Source organism: Phyllostomus hastatus, unplaced genomic scaffold (genome assembly GCF_019186645.2).
Source record: "Phyllostomus hastatus isolate PE091 unplaced genomic scaffold, TTU_PhHast_1.1 phas_contig_40, whole genome shotgun sequence".
Classification (NCBI taxonomy): domain Eukaryota; kingdom Metazoa; phylum Chordata; class Mammalia; order Chiroptera; family Phyllostomidae; genus Phyllostomus; species Phyllostomus hastatus.
Genome location: NW_025333872.1, coordinates 1622627 through 1643267, shown reverse-complemented (window position 1 = coordinate 1643267; position 20641 = coordinate 1622627). Strand labels below are relative to the sequence as shown.

At 43.4% G+C, this 20641-nt stretch overlaps 1 protein-coding gene across 2 annotated transcripts in view; it reads right to left on the bottom strand.

The window, feature by feature from the left end:
- The window catches only part of RNF8 (ring finger protein 8), a 36187-nt gene extending 15546 nt beyond the window's left edge, over nt 1–20641 (bottom strand). For both annotated transcript variants that reach the window (XM_045843831.1, XM_045843832.1), the window contains exons 1-3: nt 20408–20641; nt 12542–12670; nt 2282–3022 (exon numbers count right to left, since the gene is read on the bottom strand). In XM_045843831.1, coding sequence (XP_045699787.1) covers nt 2282–3022; nt 12542–12670; nt 20408–20518 — 981 coding nt within the window. In that variant the 5' untranslated portion in view covers nt 20519–20641. The remainder of the gene's footprint in view (nt 1–2281; nt 3023–12541; nt 12671–20407) is intronic.

Here is a 20641-nt window from a genome sequence, read left to right as displayed (position 1 = left end):
GTTAACTGCTCAAATACTGCTCACCTCAGGGCTGTCACTTTTAAGCCACCACTCAGGTTGTTCTGGAGAAACTCGGCTAACAACCCTTTACTGCAAATGCTGTTACTTCCAAAACAAGGCAAGCTGAAAGGTTCTGAGCAACCAGCTACCTAAACATAGGTAAAATCCCCCAGGCTGGCACGCACGAGCTCCTCCATGCTTCTTCCCTTGATTCTGGCCCCCTTTGTCCCTCATGCTGAGTCTCTCTACCACCTTCAACCCATTAACTGCTCCTCCTCCCACCTTGCCTGAGCTCAGGCTGTGTTTCCTCCATCAGCTCCCTCCAACATGACGCCTTCCACATAATCATTACCCTGCATCCAGTAAGAAGCTCTGGGCCCTCCCCTCCTCACTTGAAGAATTATCTACCCATTTAATATGAGTATGTCAACTTGAAATTGTTCTCTAATTTAAATATATTGACTTAAAACTGCTATGATGACTTTGTGGGTATAACACATTTATTAAGCATCTTTATAACCACTGAACCCAAGTATAGTATCAGGCAACGTGTGCTAAAAAAAAAAAAAGACCTGTGTGAAGCACCAAGGGTTAACTGCGCTTCTGAACAAGTCCTCGGGACAGGATGAATCCCTGGGGCTTGGTGGCAGAGGGAAATCCAGGGTGGCAGAGGGAAATAAATAAAGGACTGGATACTATGAGCCACTTATAAATGTCCCTCTCATACCTGGAGAAACTTTCTAAACCAGTCTTTTCTGCCTTTCTTTACCATTTAGGTAAGGGAAAAGATTTTACAGCTATACTTTGAAGCATGCCCAGAGCAGCCACAAATATTAATTAACAGTAACTCTTGTCCTTGAACACATCAGATGCTAACTGCTCCAGGAGAGGTGGCATGCAACACAAATGCATAGATAACCTCCCTGTATTAATTTCAAGGACTGGCCCTGGCTAGATAAGGGACACAAAAATGTACACATAAGCAGTGTATCCCCTTAGAAAGGTCTATTTAATTCATGAAATTTATAAATTGTTCAGAAATAAGCAAACACTACTGGTTGTTCATTACCCTGAATAAAGTAAACAAAAGATAAAAGCTTATTCACTTCGATCCTAATTGGCCCATTTGAGTTCTAAGTCAGCAATTTTCAACCGGTGAGCCCTGGCCCACTGTTGAGGTGCAAAAATTTATAGAACAAACAACACCTGCCTATTTAGTCAGGGGCACTGACCTCTTCTCCCTTAGACTGTCCAGTAAAAAATATGGTAACAGCCACCACAAAAATAGCCATCTAGTGTGAATGAATCAAAATTATACCTATTTTTTTTTGTCAGATTGGCAAAAAAAATTTTTTTGGTGTGCCACAGAATTTTAGTCATTAGTTTATGAGTGCCATGAGATAAAAAGGGTTGAAAATCATTGTTCTAAGTCAACAATGGGGAATTCTTAACATTCAATATTGCCTGAGCAAGTAGGTAGGAGAAAAACATGTGGCTCTTGCCAAATGGGAACTGACATTTTAAGCGAGGACCAGGATCAGACTGGAACTTTGTGCAACAGCTTGTCATCTATGGAAATGACTCAGGGATGGGGACACATTTGGCCTTATCTTGACACAGCTAAGAGAGTCCTTATTGAACGTTCCCACTAGAGGTACCATGGAAGGTGGCTTATAATTTAACCCAATGATTAAGTCATGGTGTACCTGTTCCCTCCCATGCTGGCTGCTCAGGATAAAAAGAGAAGCATTTTCTGTCTTTGTAGCCTCCCACTTCCTAGGTTAGCTACAGAGCTAACAAGTTGCCAGGCACACCAAGGACAGAGTAACTAGCTAACCTGTACCTGCCCTGGGGCCAAGTGATTTGACTTGGACCACAGAGCAAAGAAAAGTAACTCAGAGGGGAACTACTGATTTAAATGGAGTGTTGTGGTTCTGCGGCATCTTGACCTTCATCCAACCTCTCACTGAATTTACCTCAGTCCTGAGATGCCTCAACTTTACATCCTGAGATTAGTTACATCCTGGGGCTGGCACTACCTGTCACCTTACCCCATCTTGGTATTCCAAATTTGGTTCTTGATCTGATCATCATGCTGAAGCTTAACCTTTGATTTAACCCCTTCTCTTACTTCAAAGTTTTCTGTTCCCATTCCATCTCCCATCCCTGGCACTCAGCATTTGGTCCCTGACCCAGAAACAGCCTTGGCCAGAGGCTCACAAAGGGCCCGCCCACCCTAGTGGCCCTCCTGTCCTCCCCCCCCCCCCCCCCCCCGCAATACCTGGAGATACTGCTGCTCCTCCTGAAAAGTCTTCTCCAACTGCTCCACTCGGGCCTGCTGCTGGGCCTGCTCTGCCCAGAGCTGTGACTGTAAGTCCTGCAATTCCTGCTCCATTTGCACAATATTTTTTGAGTCCCCTTTTTGGGTCTGCTTTTTCTCATTCAGAACAGCTTCCTGTTTTTCCTGCATCTGTGTTTTGAGCTTCAGAATCCTAGACATGGTCACCTTGATCAGCTCTAACCTGCTCTGAGATACTAATGGGTCTGAGGCTCTCTGCTCCTCATGCTGAAGCTCCAGGACTTTGGCGGGGCCCAAGTGAACGTGAGGCCCTGTGGTGTGCTCACTTGGCTCAAGAGAAGTCAACTTAGGTTCCAGGAATTCAGAGGGTTGACTGGCCATTTCACCTTTCCCATGTGACTTCAGTGGTTGACCAGGTTCACAAGACGTTCTGTTCATTTTGGATTTCAAATGTGAGGGGCCTTCAGCTTCAGGAGCTTCTAATTCATCCAAACTACATTTCCTTTTAGTTCTTGAGCCCTTATTTTTTTCCATCAACTGGTCACTTGTTGGGGACAGATAAGGATGTATCTTCTCCCAGTCTTCTTCAGTAACTTCATATTCATACTCTGCATTCTCCTTATTTTCCAGAGCCACCCCAAGCTGGATGTGGTCTCCCTTATGGATAGAATAGACCTCTAAAGGTTGTAGACGTATTTTGTTCAGCCAAACACCATTCAGACTCTGGGAAAAGGGAAAGAAAAACGAAGTAAGCTTCATGATTTTCCTCCTCTTAATGGAATATTTCCCCTGCTGCTGCAAAACCTTCTGCCTTTTCAAAAGGAAAACCCTTGAGAACAAATAGAAAAGAAAGGTTCATAAACCACCATCTTTAGAAACAGCATTCTTCAAACAGCATTTTGGCCTTTTACCTATATTTCACATTCATGCCTCCACAGAGAACTGCCTATATAACAGGCAGGAATCACCTTATTACTGGTGGATGAATTACTCAATTAAATGCAGCAGCATTGAAAGAAACAGAAATTTAATAGCTCCTATTGACCTAAACTGGAAGCAATGGCCCAGGACTGAAAAACACTACTGTTAGTAAAGAAAGTGGCATCTGACGATGAGGTCCAAAGGTAGGCACAACCAGAAAAGCCAAGCAAACACTGTTTCTGGATGTGCCCCTGAGCACACTGGTGAATGAGCAGAGTGCTTTCCAATACACATAAACCAAAAAAGAGAGTACCAATACTGTCCCTGGGGTCAAACTGCAGATGGGACCTGACCCAGTTCACAGCAGAGGTCCATGGGCAGCAGGACATAGTGGTTAGGAGATGGAGCTCTGGACTCAGACAGACCTGGGTTCTTAACCTGCTGCACTCACCACCTTGGGCTTATTGTTGCATGGCCATCAGCAATTATTCACCCTCTCTGTGTTTCACTTCTGTCTGTAAAACAGGGATTGTATAGTCCCTACCTCTATGATTCCTGTGAGTAATAAATGAGAAAAAACATGTAAAAACAATACAGTGGCTCACATACAATAAATGTTTGATGAATATTTACCTTATGGTTTGAACTAAATGGTAGTTTAGAGGTTAAGAGCATGGAGCTTGGAGTCAGACTGCCTGAGTGTAATCTGGCTCCATCACTTAATAGATGAGTGACTATGGGCAAGTTTCTTAACCTCTCTATGCCCCAGTTACCACATCTCTAAAACAGAAAATAATAATAGTCTCTCCTTCATGGTGCTTGTGTGGATTTAACAAAATTACATATGTACTTAGTAACGTACTTAGAAAAGTACTTGGCACATAGTAAGCATTATATAAGTGTTCTCTACTAATTTATCAATAATCAATTCTATGCTCAGCATCTTTCAAGGTAAATATACCAAATACAAAATTGAAAGATATGAAAACAACTTTTAGCAGCTTTGGAAAGAAAAACACGAGGGTACATCTATGCAAGTGTGAGCTACACAGCACCACCTATAAACGCAATGGAACAGTGTGTAAAGCTGGGTTAGCTCAGAGATGCTGAATGGGGATGATGGGCTCTAAAACACATGAAACAAATGCAGAATTTAGAGTCTAAAGAAACAAGTGGTGGTTTTAACCCAGATCAAAGACTTACCTTTAGGACTTACCAGAGATGAAGCTCACAGCTGAAGTGTTACTAAGACATATGTTTATGTTGGTAACTGTATCTACCTACTTTTAGCTACAAAAATTACCTGGTCAACCCAAATACAAGGAATGGGGGCTTGACCACAAGGCACAGAGGATAAAGGGGAGTAGAGATTGGAGCTCAGCTCTGTTTTGGTATTGGGCCCTTATTTCTGGTTTATATCATTTGGCGAGAGTGGGGAGAGGTAGAAAAAGCTGAGCATAGATATACATATATATATAGAGAGAGAGAGAGAGAGAGAGAGATTTATGGAAAGACTGGCTTTAACCCACTGTTGTGGGCCTATCCTGGCTTATCTGACTCAATTTCTCCCAACCATTCTATTCAAATTCAGCCTGAGGAGCTATGAGGAGTGATCGGTTCTGCTGACAACGCGTGGAAAAATACAGAGTGGGGGGGATAGAGGTCAGGAGAACTTATTTGAAAACAATTTTATATGAGAATTGATTATACATAGGAAAAAAATTTTGGGAAAAGTAATATGACACAGAAGGCCACCTAATGCCAAGGTACAGATATTTCAGAAAGATGTCAAGGGCAAAAATAAGGTTAAATAAATAAAGAAGGTTACAGGAGCAGCCCACGGCTAGAGAAAACAGGGGAAAGCTGGGGCAAACTGCCAGGATATATTGTAGCTGTCCACTAGATCCTCTGCACTAACTTGCCTCCTTCAGGGCCGTTTGTATCTGAAAAATAAGCTCTCACGTTTTTTCCCATCACATTTTATCCTAGGATCCTTCTGTGTTTACCCATTCATCACTTCCTGGTGACACCTAGTGGTAGGAATTAGACTACAGCCCTGAGCCAGGTCTGTTCACAAGATGACTACAGAAAAGGATGAAAATAGCACAGCTATTCAAGAACAATCAGGTACTGGCCAGAACATGGTCTCAAGTACAATGGTTTAAATAAATCACACTGTGTTCAAGCCTTTCTTTTTTTCAAAAAGTTTTTTAAATTTATTGATTTTAAAGAGAGAGGAGAAGGGAAAGAAGGGGAAGAATGGGGAAGGAGTATTATAGCAGGGAGGGAGAGAGACAGAAACACTCATTTCCTGTTGCATTCATTGGTTGACTCTTGTATGTGCCCTAATGGGGACTGAACCTGCAACCTTGGCATATCCGGATAACGCTCTAACCAAATGAACTACCCAGCCAGGGCCACCACCAGTATGTTTTAAAAATACCCCAGGTAAGCGCAAAAGTTGCAAACAGGGTTGAGAACCATTGCTCTAGCTGTTGAAAGACCAGAAGCTGAACTGTCCTAAGAAACAAGGTTCGTTCACATAGTTTAACTCACCAGAGACTTTAAACATCAGAGCCTGCAGGGGGACAAAGGTGGGAGTCACCAAGTAACACGTGAATAGCACTATGATAGGAGGGGAAGAATGAGAAAGGCTTAAATGATTTGCTGAGCCTCTAGCACTGGAGATAAGTACACGCACCAAAGCATTTCAGATTGTGACTTTGAAACAACAGATTTCTGAAACAGCTGGATACCAATACATAGGATAAACTATCTAGAGAGCTACTCAATTAACTGAAACCTACACAATTACAGCCATCTTTGTGTATTTTTTAAAATTGATTTTAAAGAAAGAGGAAGGAAGGAGGGGAGAGAGAGAGAGAAAGAAAAAGACATCAGTGTGAGAGAGAAACATAGGGCAGTTGCTTCCTGTACATGCCCTGACTAGGGACCCTTAACCTAGGGATGTGCCCTGACTGGGGATAGAACTCACAACTTTTCGGTGCACAGAACAATGCTCCAACTCACTAAGCCACCTGGCCAGGCCCTATCTGCACATTTGTGTACAAAATAAGCAGTCCTCCAAGGTTGGGGTTTTTCTCTAATTCAATTTTAAACCAAAATTGCATTTGTTGCATTTTTTTGTATCTGTCCTTAAGCTTTCCCTTTCTAGCCTCTGCAGCATATAAGAGAGACCATCTGTGAAAAAGGTATGGCCCTAGCTAGTATAGCTCAGTGGACTGAGTGCAAGCCTGGGAACCAAAGGGTTGCTGGTTCAAATCCCAGTCAGGGTACATGCCTGGGTTCTGGGCCAGGTCCCCAGTTGCGGACACGTGAGGGGCAGCCATATGCTGATGTTTCTCAACCTCTCTTTCTCCTTTCCTTCCTCTCATTCTAAGTAAATAAATAAAACTTAAAAAAAAAAGACGGAATATAGCTCTGAGTTTTGAGTTATTAGTAATATCCACCTCTTAAAACAACTTGGCAAATGACTTCAGATGTGACCATAACAATAATACCCTGTACCTGACCTTCATCGGAGAAGGCTGGTAAGGCATCATGCCAGAGAGGAAAGGAGCATCTGATAAAGGGAAAAAAAAGTGAAGGGAGCAGCTTACCCATGAGAACAGTTGCTCCATCAAAACAATCCAGTCATAGCTTCTCTCAAAATCCAGTTATCTCACAAACTGACTCAAAGCTAAGAGGCTCAAACCAGAAAGACTTGGAAGAATCAGGCACCTGCCTTTTCTCTATCTTATCCGTCTGAGACCTGAGAGAGGAGTCTTACGACACCAGCTCTAGAAGAAAGGTGCAAGGCAAACATTGGGGAGTGACCTGGGGAGCACTGTCATGATCTGTTGTTGGCACCAGCTGCCTCTATGTCCCTGAGGTTGATGTTCAAGGAACACCAAAATCAGTCAGCCCGTGGCTTCCCAAACTCTCAAAACCTGCTATCCCATAAATGGAACACATCTACCTTGCACTAATCAAAGAAAGCAGCAGCAGGAAACGCACCTCTGTAATACTGAACCACTGAACCTCGTCACTAAATAGTCAACTCAAATGAGGAAAACATCCTTCCCTAAGGTGTTTTGATGTAAGCTATTGCAGGGGCTGAAAAACTTTGCAACTATGTCTTAAATATGCGTAATTAACTGTTTTTAAAGCACTCAGCCAGCATAGCAAACTGCTTGTGTCCTTTACTGGTATTTGACAATGGGTTGTAGTAGATAGAGACTTGGGAGTTTGAGCCCTGGCTTAGTCACTCAGTCAGTTATGTGGGAGGCCTTCAGCAAGTCAGTTTATCTCTTTGGGCCTCGGGTTCATCTGTTCCCAGAGGGGTTAAACTACATCATCTGTAAGGTCCCCCTTTCAGTGCCAATTTCTTTTCTCACAGGGCCTTGCCAAAAGTACTGAACCACTTAACTTGGCCACAGTGCCAACTCAACTTAGTGCCAACTCAACTCAATCCTAGCACAAGAAAGTACTTTCTCCAAGAGCTTAAATCTACAAGTTTTATGCATGAAAAATGAGGCTGCTGGGCAGACCTGCAGGATACCCGTGATATTGTGAATTATGACAAGAAGCATATATTTGGACTGCATCCTCGTTTCTAGCACAGAGCTTCTAAAACTCTTTGAATTTCCTAAGTAGTCACAGAGAGCAGTGTCTTTTGTTATGTTAATGAGGTGACTTTGGGAATGTCTCTAGGTCACCTAAAGATGAGAGTTGGTTGCTAGGGGGGGCTGGAACTGTAAGTCCCACCCCTCGATCTCTTGGGAGGGGAGGGGCTGCAGGTTGAATTCATCACCAATGGCCATCGATTTAATTAATCATGCCTCTGTAACGAAGCCTCCATTAAAACCAAAGAAAGGACAGGTTCTGGGAGCTTCTGGGTTGGTGAATACACAAAAGTGCTGGGAGAGTGTCGCACCTAGACAGGGCATGAAAGTTCCACACCCCCTTCCACATGCCTTGCTCTAAACATCTCCTCCAAATGGATGTTCATCTGCATCCCTTATCACATTCTTTTAAATTTTTAAACTATCTTTAATTTTTTCAATTACAGCTGACATTATCCTATTAGTTTCAGGTGTACACCCCAATGATTAGACATTATATAACTTACTAATGATCATCCCAATAAATCTTGTACCCATATGACACCATACATAGTTATTAGAATATTACTGACTATATTCCCTATGCTGTATTTTATATCTCCATGGCCATTTTGTAAGAGCCAATCTGTACTTCTTAATCCCTTTACCTTTTTCACCCATCCCCTAACCCCTCACCCATCTGGCAACCATCCAAACATTCTATGAGTCTGTTTCTGTTTCGTTTATTTTGTTTTTTAGGTTCAATTGTTAATAGACATGTGCTGACATTTTATTGCTTATATTTTGTATCTTTTTCTTTTCCTTCTTCTTAAAGAGGACCCTTTAGCTCTAACTGGTGTGGCTCAGTGGATTGGACATCATCCTGCAAACCAAAAAGTCTTCAGTTGATTCGCGGACAGGGCACATGCCTGGGTAGCAAGCTAGGCCCCCAGCTATGGATGTGTGAGAAGCAACCAATCAATGTTTCTCTTTTTCTCCCTCCCTTCCCTTCTCTATAAAATAAATAAATAAAATCCTATTTTGTTTAAAAAAGAAGAAGACCCTTTAACATTTCATGTAATACTGGTTCAGTGGTGATTAACTCCTTTAGGCTTTCCTTGTCTGGGAAGCTCTTTATATGTCATTCGATTCTGAATGATAGCTTTGCTGGGTAGAGTAATTTTGGTTGTAGGTCCTTGCTTTTCATCACTTTCAGTATTTCTTGCCAATCTTTTCTGTCCTGCAAAGTTTCTGTTGAGAAATCAGCTGACAGTCCTATGGGAGTTCCCTTGTAGATAACTAACTGCTTTTCTCTTGCTGCTCTTAAGATTCTCTCTGTCTTCCACCTTTGGCATTTTTATTTATTTATTTTTAAAGATTTTATTTATTTTTAGAGAGAAGGGAACGGGGGGAGAAACATTGGTGTGTGGTTGCCTCTCACACCCCCCCTCCACTGTAGTCCTGGCCCGCAACCCAGGCATGTGTCCTGACTGGGAATGGAACTGGCAACCCTTCCATTTGCAGGCCGGCACTCAATCCACCAGCCAGGGCAACCTTTGGCATTTTTAATTATGATGTGTCTTGGCATGGGCCTCTTCAGGTTCATCTTGTTTGGGATTTTCCATACTTCCTAGACTTGGACATGATTTCCTTCACCAGGTTAAGGAAGCCTTCTGTCATTATTTTTTCAAATAGGTTTTTAATTTCTTACTCTCTCTCTCTTCACCTTCAGGCACCCCCATGATGCAAATGTTGGTATGCCTGAAGCTGTCCCAGAGGCTCCTTACACTATCCTCATTTTCTTGGATTCTTTTTCCTTTTTGCTGTTCTGATTGGGTGTTTTTTACTTCCTTATATTCCAAATCACTGTTTTGATTCTTGGCTTCATGTGCTCTACTGTTGATTCCCTGTAAATTATTCTTCATTTCTGTTACTGTAGCCTTCATTTCTGAATGATTCTTTTTTATGGTTTCCATGTCCTTTTTTTTTTATGCCATTGAAGTTCTAAGTTCATCTACTTTTCCCCTGAATCCATTGAGCATCCATATAACCAATGTTTTGAACTCTGCATCTAATAGATTGTTCATGTCCATTTTGTCCTCTTTTCATTTGGGCCATGTTTTTGTCTCCTCATTTTGGCTGCCTCCCTGTGTTTGTTTCTATGTATTAGGTAGGGCTGCTATGTCTCCTGGGCTTGGTAGAGTGGCCATATGTCATAGGTGTCCTGAAGGGCCCAGTGGCACAGCCTCACTGATCACCCAAGCTGGGCACTCTAGGTGTGCCCCTCACCCCTGTGTGCGCTTTGTACACACTCCTGTTAGTTGAGCCTTGATTGCTGTTGGCATATCAATGGGAGGGATTTACCCCCAGGCCAATCAGCTGCAAGGACTGGCTGTGACCACTGTAGAGGATCAGCTGTGCAGGGGCCCACCCCATAGAACAAGACTTACTTCAGTGGGGCTCTGGTGCCCACTGAGTCTGCCCCTTCAGTGTGTCATTTGTGGAGGTGGTTGCACGGTGTTTTGACGTGGTCTGAAGCTGTCCACCAAATGCACTGGCTCTGGGGCCTCCCAGGAGATGCAGGTCAAGGTCAGCCACTACCTGTGTTCTGCCAGGAGCCACCAAAGCAATCTGCAGATGGATGCTACTTGCATTGGGCTTGGAGATGCCCAGGAAAGGCCAAGCTGCAAATCAAGGCTGGCTGCCACTACTGCCAAGCCTGGGGCCACCTAGCAAGAGGTTCAGGGCATGGCAAGGCCAGATGTTTGAGAGATTTTAGAAAAATCTGAAGCACAAGCCAAGGCAGGCCATTTGTATGGAAAACCCACTGAGAACAGCTTGGGTGAGCCTGCAAATTGGTGGGGCAGGTCCTCAGAATCACCAAGGTGGGGCAAACAGTGACAGCCAGATTGATAGAGATTCACATATGGGTCCTGCCTACAAGCTCTGTTGGGGAAGGGCTAAAAAAAGGAGCAATGGCCTCTGCCCACACCTCTGTTTGGGAGAAAGCTGCCCCTCTATCTCTCACCCTGATGCCAGACACCAGGGAACTGAACTCAGATCCTCCCTGTATACCTCTGGTGCCTTTCAAGCTGCTGTCCCAGTGCTGGAGCTCCACAAGTGCAAGTCCGAGTAAGTCTGTGTGAGGACCCTTCAAAAGGAACTGCCTGATACTTGCCACAATCCCCAATGGTTTTCACTGCCAGAAGTTATCGGTACTTCTCTTCCTAGCACTGGAACCCTGTGATGGGGGCACTGGTGTGGGGCTGGGACCCCTCACTCTTCAGAGGGGATCTCTGCAGCTGAGATATCCCTCCCACCTTTAAATCACCACATGTGGGTGTGGGACCAGCCAGTCCCATATCTCTGTCCCTTTTATCAGTTTTGCTGTGACTTGTTCTGTATATCCTTAGTCATAGGACTTCCATTCAGGTAGACTTCAGGTGGTTCTGAATGATGATTGTTCCAGTATAGTCATAATTTTGATGTGGTTGTGGGAGGATGCGAGTACTGAGTTTATACATGCTGCCACCTTGACCAGAAGCCCTCTACTCCTTTTATAATAAACTGGTAAATGTAAGTAAATGTTTCCTTGAGTTCTGTAAGTCATTCTAGCAAATTAATTGAATCCAAAGGGGTAGAAGGTCATGGGAACCTCTGATTTATAGCTAGTTGGTCAGAGGAACAAGTAATAACCCGGACTTGCAACTGGCATCTGAAGTCCAAGGATGGGGTCCTTGGAACCTGTAAGGTGGTTGGTTGGTCAGAAGCACAGGTGTTAACCTGGGCTTGCAATCAAGGTCTGAAGTGGAGGGTCGTCTTGCAGGACTAAGTCCTTTACTTGTAGGATCTGTTGCTATCTCCAGGTAGATGGTGTCAGAATGGGAGGACATCCAGCTGCTGTCCCCAGCACTGCTTGGTGATATGGGAGTAACCCTCCCCACATGCAGAAATTCATCTCAACCATTTTAATATACTTCCTTTTAACAGTCATCTTTAAAATCCTTCCAACCAGAGCAGTTTAAAATAGTGTCTGAAGACATTTTATACTTATTAATCCTTAAATGCCTACATTAGAATTACTCTTACCTCACAGTGTTTACTTTCACTGTATTCCTGGGTGCTTGTATATCTGTACTTTAGGTACTGTCTAATTTCTAGGCTTTATACACTATTTTGCCTTCCTTAGTATTCACATTTTTCAAAATTTTAAAGCAGAAAAACCCTTTTTTGAATAAAATGTTCCTCAGAACACCAATACATGAAACAGGTTTAAGGAAGAGGGAGATGGTTTGCTCTGATTGACAGGAGTGGGGAGGGGGAGAACTGGGTGCAGTAAACTCTGCTCCTCCCTCTTCCCCATGTCCCGAACCACAGACATGCTCCAGAATCTTCACTGGATTCCCACGGTTCAAATTACAAAGGGCCAATCCTTCCCAGTAAATTAGTCTAGTTCCTGGAGTAAGAACTACTGCCATAATTCAGGTGTTCCCAGAGTAACTAACTTCAAGTCCTTTGAAATCATTTCAACATAATCCAATCTCTGGTAGCATGCAGAAGTGGCTGTCTCTTGGGAAGACAAATGGGTGGTTAGGGGAGACAATATATTTTTGAATCTTTAAATTGTGGATATGTATTACCTATACACAGACAAAAAGCAATTTAAAAACAAACAAAAATTCAATAAAAATCATTAGGCGTCTATAGATTCCTGTACCTTGTTGTCCATAATTGTCCACTGGCCCTCAGTGTTCTGCTTCAAAACACAGTGGTTTCGGGAAATCATCAGAGGGCAGATTTTTGATACCAGTTGGTATGTAACACCAAGTCCTCGTCCTAAAGTCACCTAAGGAGACAACAACAACGTAAGAGACACCATCAGCCATTGTGCTGATAAAAGGGTTTACAGTCTTGTCAGCCAGTGGTATATGCGTGTCCTGACTCACGAAACCAGATTCCCACGAAACCCACGCAGCTCATCGGCAATCTCCTCTTTCAGATGCCATGGGGGCCACCAGGTAGAAAAAGGCAAGAAGCTGTGACAAAAAGAGACAGCTGAATGGATTTACTCATGGAATGTCAGGGGTGGTAGGACCTCAAAAGTAATGAGATGGAGGAATTCTTTCTGCACACCCTCATCAACTGGTCTTAAATACTGCCAAGAACCATGGCCTCTATACAAGATAGTTTGTCCAGTTTTTTAATAGCTCTGACTTGGCATCTTTCTCACTATAAATTCCATCCACTGGCCCCGGCTCTGCCATGACATCATCAGAAAATCTCCAGTTCTTCTCCCACATGGGAGCTGTAGTGTATACCAAGTCTTCCTTTTTCTTGGCCCTGTGTTCCCAGTTACTTCAACCTACTGCTCATGGCATAGGTTTGAGTCTCTTCACTATCCTAATGGGTCTTTGCTATCCTGAATGCCATAGTAAGAAAAATAAACTTAATTTCTATTACACAGTTGAAACCAAGTATCACTTTCCTAGTTCTAAATATTATCACTGGAGCATATAAATTACATTTGCTTTCATAGAAGTTCTATTATGCTGTCAATGTATCTTCAGGCTTAGGAATGGTTAAATTTCTTGGTCTGACCCTCCCCCAAGAATTGCTATACTAACTCATGTGTTTTCTACCCCATATACTTGATAGTTGGTAAATTTGGATTCAAGTGCAAGACCTTATATTGACTCCTATTAAATTTCATCTTGTTAGTTCAGCCTATTACATGAGCTTGTCAAGACCTTTATGAATTTTTAATCTGCCATCAGACATACTCATTACTTTTTCCAACTATGAGTCACCCACCAAAGTGATATGATGCCCTTTGTACCTTCATTCAAGATACAGATACAAGACTGAAAGAGGACGTAGCCAAAGGTAAAGCTCTCAGAAAAGCCTAGGAAACATTGTTCTGGATACACCCATTAGCCAGCTGTAAATTCAAGCAAAGTCTGCATTGTGTCCATATTTTCCATCTCATCCACAAGGACAGCATGAGGGTCCCTGGAAAAGGTTGCAAAGAAGCACAAATTCACATCTGTCATACTGTCCTGGTGCACCAGTCTAGTTCATTATAACCCTGTCAAGAAAGAAAACAAAATTCTTCTGAGGTCCAAATCTTAGCGTTCCCTGCTTGTTCTTCTTGGTGCACAAGCCACCTCCTCTTTAATGATCCATACCACACCTTATCCGGGGACATTAGGTCAAGTGATCTGTGGTCTTCTAAAAGCTGCCCTCTTTGTTCCTTTTGAAAATCTTTCAGGATCATCCCTGTCCTCCTCAGTCCCTCAAAGACCACACGACTCTCCTTGCCCTGATCTATTCTTCCTCTATGGACTTTCATCTCAGTAACTGACACTGTCATCCAACCATCTGCTTAGCCCACACCTCAGGAGCCATTTTTGATTCTTCTGTCCTTCAACCCACGTTCAAATCATCAGCAAATTTAGCCCTGGCTGGTGTGGTTCAGTGGACTGAGTGCTGGCCTGTGAACCAAAAGGGCACTGGTTCGATTCCCAGTCAGGGCACATGCCTCGCTTTCAGGCCAGGTCCCCAGTGGGGGGCACGTGAGAGGCAACCACACACTGATGTTTCTCTCCCTTTTCTCCCTCCCTTCCCCGCTCTAAAATGAATAAATAAAATCTTAAATAAAAAAATCACCAGCAAATTCTACTGCCTGTAATTTAGTATGTCCTAAATCTCTTCACTTCTATCTCTAAGGTCACTACCAAAGTCAAAACAACCTGGCTTTCACCCTGGGTGGGTGGCTCAGTTGGTTGAAGTGTCGTATTGTACACTGAAGGGTCACAGGTTCAATTCCTGGTCAGGGCACATACCTATGTTGTAGGTTTGATCCCTAGTCAGGGTGCATACACCCAATCAATGTTTCTCTTTGACACTGATGTTTCTTTCTCCCTTTTTCTCTCTCTCTCTTCCCTCCCCTACCTCCCACCCCACTCTAAAATCAACAAACATGTGCTTGGAGGAAAACAACCTGGCTTCCACCAGTTACACTGTTTTTGCTCCTGGGCTGGTCCTCTTAACTTTATTCTTCACACAACAACTGGAGTGGTAATGTAAAAACTTTAAATCAGATCATTTCCCTTTCCTTAAAATTCTCCAATGATCCAAGCTTCCTCTCATAGCTTATTAGGCCCTGCATGTTCAAAACCCTTCCACCTCTTTAGTCTTATCTCATGCTATGATCAGAAATGCTCACTGCCACCTGAAGGTCTTTTCACTGGTTTGCTCTGCTTAGAACACTCTTCTCTCAGACATTTACATGGGCCCCTTTTCATCTTTCTTAGGGCCTATCCTGATGGCCCTATCTGAAATTGCTGCCTGCTCTCTACTCCCCTGTCCAACCCCACTGCATTCTTTCTATTACTAGCATGCACTTATCACAAGCCAAAACTAACCTGCTTGTTTATTTCTGTCTCCTTCATATCAGCATATAAATTTCATGAGCAGGGACCTTATCTGTCTCACGTGCTGCTGTATTTTTGTACCTGGCATGCTGCTCAGTAAATATCTGTGAATAAATGAAGAGATACTGCTTATGAGTCCTCCTAGTTTCCAAGACAGGTCTTTTTGAGGCCAGAGGTTGGAAACTGGGTCATTACCACTGGAAACAATGGAGCAACAAGTAACCAGGACCTTTCACAGTCAGATTTGTTTGCCTTTAAAATTCTGTGGTGACCACCTCTACCAAAACCCTAAGTCCAAAGTTTTTCAGTTCTTTGACAGTTTGCCAAAAAGTCCATTAACTATGAAGGTTCTTCTGAATTAATATACATATATGTCCTTTAAAAATGCAGTATTTAAGGATGTATCTGTCATCCATATTCAGCAGGAATTTCCATTTAGATAGCTTTATTTCTAATAAAGAAAGTATTCTATACTCCATTTAAATACTTGAGGGGAGACAGCCAGACTGCCATTGGGAGTGGGCTGGGAAAAGTATTACAGAAAAGGGAGATGAGTGCCTTTTTCTGAAACTGTCTCCTACAGACTCTGGATCCAGAAAAGGAAGGAAAAACTGTTTTGTCCTTCCCTTCACTGTCTGGTCCTAAAATTTACATTAGTGAACCATGGCTAAAAGTCTGCAGTGAGTTTACCTGGATATCCCAGCATCACTTGTTAACACAAAACTAAATTTCCCATGGGAACTGAGTGCTAACAAACCACCAACTCATAGGTTGGGGTTATTTCCATTTTCTGTACAATAACTTTGCAAAGCTCTGAGCTTACTGAACTGACGTCACTGGTGTCAGTTCATCACAACCATCCTGTCCTTACAAGATCATCTTGTCCTTACATACCTTCACTAATCCTATCCCTTTCCTCCTGGGAATGACACTGACTGTTTCCCAAAAGACCAGCAAATATTCTGGAAGCATCCTTTCCCTTTTTCCAACCCTCTTAGTCCCCAGTTTCATGTAAGCCAAACACACGAGAAGAAAAAGGGGGAAATGGAGACACTACGGCTTTTCCCAGACACCTACTTTTTTAAAGATATATTTTATTGATTATGCTATTACAGTTGTCCCACTTTCCCCCTATATTCCCCTCCACCTTTGTGCACTGCCTCCCACCCACATTCTCTCCCTTTAGTTCATGTCCATGGGTCATACATATAAGTTCTTTGGCTTCTCCATTACCTATACTATACTTAGCCTCCCTATATTTATTTTGTAGATTATTTATGCTACTTATTCCCTGTAGCTTTCCCCCCATCCTCCCCACTCAGACTCCCCCAATGATAACTCTCCATGTGATCTCCATTTCTGTGGGTCTGTCCCTGTTCTAGTTGTTTGCTTAGTTTGTTGGGGTTTTTCTTTTAGGTTCGGTTGTTAATAGTTAAAAGTTTGTTGTAATTTTACTGTTCATAGTTTTGATCTTTTTCTTAGATAAGTCCCTTTAACATTTCATAAAATAAGGGCTTGGTGATGATGAACTCCCTCAACTTGACCTTATCTGGGAAGCACTTTTATCTGCCCTTCCATTCTAAATGATAGCTTTGCTGGATAGAGTAACTTAGATGTAGGTCCTTGACTTTCACAACTTGGAACACTTCTTTCCAGCTCCTTCTAGCCTGTAAAGTTTCTTTTTAATCAGCTGATAGTCTAATGGGAACTCCTCTGTAGGTAACTGCTTTTCTCTTGCTGCTTTTAAGATTCTCTCCTTATCTTTAATCTTGGCTAACGTGATTATGATGTGCCTTGGTGTGTTCCTCCTTGGGTCCAACTTCTTTGGAACTCTCTGAGCTTGCTGGACTTCCTGGAAGTCTATTTCCTTTGCCAGATTGGGGAAGTTTTCCTTCATTAGGTTTTCAAATAAGTTTTCCATTTCTTGTTCTTCCTCTTCTCCTTCTGGTACCCCTATGATTCAGACGTTGGAACGCTTAAAGATGTCCTGGAGGTTCCTAAGCCTCTCCTAATATTTTTGAATTCTTGTTTCTTCATTTTGTTCTGGTTGAATGTTTGTTTCTTCCTTCTAGGGAAGGAGGTTGAATTGAGTCCTGGTTTCCTTCCTGTCACCGTTGGTTCGCTTTACATTTTCTTTTATTTCACTTTTCGTAGCCTTCATTTTTCTTCCTCTAGTTTGTGACCAAGTTCAACCAATTCTGTGACCATCCTGATTACCTGTTTTGAACTCTGCATCTGATAGGCTGGCTATCTCTTCATGGCTTTGTTGTATTTTTTTCTGGAACTTTGATCCATTCTTTCATTTGGGCCTTTTTTTTTTGTCTTGTCTCGTCATGCCTGTTAAGTAGTAAGGGGCAGAAACTTAGGTGTTCACAACGGCAGGCAACCCACATCACTGCATTTTGGCACTGTACATGGGAGAGAGGGTTAAGGGAGAACAATGCTGCTTGCTCTGCTCTCTACCAACTTTCAGTCACTTCCCCTGCTACCCACAAGCAAACTGGGCCCTTCTAGTGCTGATTCCTGGGTGGGTGGGTCTGTGTACGTTCTAGGACCCTGTGGGTCTCCCCAACAAACTGTTCTGTGAGGTTGGGTGATTCTTTTGCCACCTCAACCCTGACAGGTTTTTTCAGTCAGGGGTTTTGAGGATTTCTTTTCTCACACTGGAACCCTGGGTTACATGGTGTGTCTCGCTCCTCAGTTGTTCCTCCCCATTTATCTGCACACAAATGTGGGGCTGCCCACCCCACTCTTCCAGCCACTGCCTACGGGGTCCTCCAACCGCATTGCCACGAGTCCTCTCTACCCCAGCTGCCCGTCTCCACCCCTCTACCAGTCCAGACAAATGTTTCTTTTTTAATTCCTTGGTTGTTAGACTTCCATACAGTTAGATTTTCTGTCAGTTCTAGTTGTTTTTTGTTTTTAACTGTGTTGTTGTCCTTCTTTTGGTTGTGCGAGGAGGCACAGTATGTCTACCTATGCCTCCATCTTGGCCGGAAGTTTTTCTATTTGTAACAAAGGCCTAAATACTTATAGGGCCAAGTACTAGCTAATTTGCAGTATTTTTTTCAAAAAACTCTCTAGTTTAAGAAATTTAAAGACACACATTCAGACAGACAATTTACTACAGTATTCCCTACAGTGAAATGAGAGGAACTGTGTTTTATTATTTTATCTGTGAAATCTGAGACTGAGGTGAACTGGGAAGGCAGGAAACTGATCTTACTCTGCTGTTATAATCAAATGATATCAGCATACCTTTCAAATCATGTGCCCACCAACTTGTGCTATGGTTTGGGACCAGTACAATAAGTAAGACTTCATCTCTTGGCTTTGATTCAGGCCTCTCTTCATACACACTGCAGGCTATGCTCCGACTACTTCCTAAGACCCCCACCTTGCACACAGCCTGGCCTGACAGACCTCTCTTCCACACCAGGATGGAGACACGCCAATCCTCCCATGTGTCTTCATCATTCCATCTGATTTCTGTGGGTCTCTCTCCAGATGAAATTATCCAACAGTTTAAAGTATGTATAGGAAAGCAAGCCTTTTAGTTCTTGCTGCAGATGTTTTAATTCTTTCTGCCCTCCGCTCCTCCCACCAAGACTCATAGTGTTACCAAGCTATTCAGAGGTAATAAATTAATCCAAGGCAGTTTAATCTGAGGAGTGAGTTAACACTTGACTTCTAAGTACAATAAAGGGTTGTGTGTGGAAATACAGTATATGTGTGGGGCCCAGATTAGGCAATTATGTTAAAGTGCAAACGTTATACAAAACATAGTTACTATTATTCAGGTGTTAGTATCTTCATTTGTGAAACTTCCCAAAGATGTATGATTTTGTAAAGGGAAGTGCAAGGAAAGGTAAATGCTCATTCACTAAAAGAATGAATGTCTAATGCAGACTTTTACATACTAACACCTGGGGACCAAGAGATTTGGGGTCAGGGGTTTCTTCATGATGTTCTTCAAATACAAGTAACCGTTTTAACCATCTCAACTAATCTGGCAACATTTAAGTCTAGACCCGAATCCCTCTTCTGAATTGAGGAACCACTGCTCTAAGATAGCGCTAAATAATCCTCATCTTGGCACTTGATCATACAGCCTGCCTTGATGTTCTCAGACTGCTTCACTATGTATAAAATCCTCTTTCTCCACTCAAGCCATAAATTCGTTGATGGCATAAATCTTTTTTTGGCTCCCTTATGGTACACTAAACAATGTAAGTACTCAATAAATACGTGGGAAACGAAATTGAGATTATATAGTTTATAGGAAAGTCTAGTCAAACATACATACATAATAAAATACTTCTTTATCTTTCACACAAATTATCTCCAAAACCCAAACGGTTCCCTGCCACAACCAGCTGTCCCTAATTCAGCTCTCCGCAAGCTAACAGCACTCTTAACTCCCCCTCCTCTCTTCCATCACCCTCCTCTGGAACCACCCCCGATTCCAAATGTCCCCCCCCAAAAAAACTGTCTCACCTTTTCTCTCTCTTTTTTTTGCGTTTATGACCGTATTGGAAAACAATGTAAGCAGCCTCTATGTTTCTGAATCCCCCACTCCCCAGCCAGTTCAGGGGATGCCACTCGGCAGTAACCGAGACTCACGGGAGAAATGTGGCCCACCCCACAATGTCCATTTTCCTCAAGAATTGGGAAGAAAGTATTTTTACATTAAAGTTTGAGTATTTTGACCCAAAACTCGCAACCGTTTTCAAAATAAACTCGAGAAAGTGCTCGCTCTCCGCCGAGGTTGGGATCCAAAGGGCTCCGCGCAACCCAAAGTGGGGCTGCCCGCTTCCCTCCTAGACCAGTCAGTCGCCTCCTACCCCTCGAAACCACAGCGGGTCCTCACGTCCCCTACCCGGCTCCTTCCTGCACCCGGCCTCCTCAGCTCGCCCTGGAGGCCCATCTTTCCTCCCACAGGATCCCTACTTCCCCGAAACACTTCCTACCCCAGGCCCTTCCCCCCACAACCGCCCGCACTTCTCCCTTCTTTCCCTCAGGCCCTTCGCGTTTCTCTCCTCTTCCTCGCTCCCACCCCTTCTTTTCCTTTTAGCCCTCGGGCCCGGGCGCCTCGGGCCCCTCCAGGCCCGGCTTCTTCTAACTCCCACCCCTCGAGGCCTCCCGCTCACCTCGTTTCCATCCTCCAGCAGGAGCCACTCAGCGTCCATCCCCACGCGCCGCAAGCACCAGCTCCGGCCTCCGCGGCGGTCCCTCGGAACCAAAGAGCCGGGGTCCCCCATAGCCCACTACAACCAGCACCAAGCCAGGTCCCGACCCCGGTTCCCGCCGCCTCTTCGCCTGTTTGACAACATAACTACACAACAGACAGAAGCAATCGCTCTGCGCTCACGATCGACGCGAAT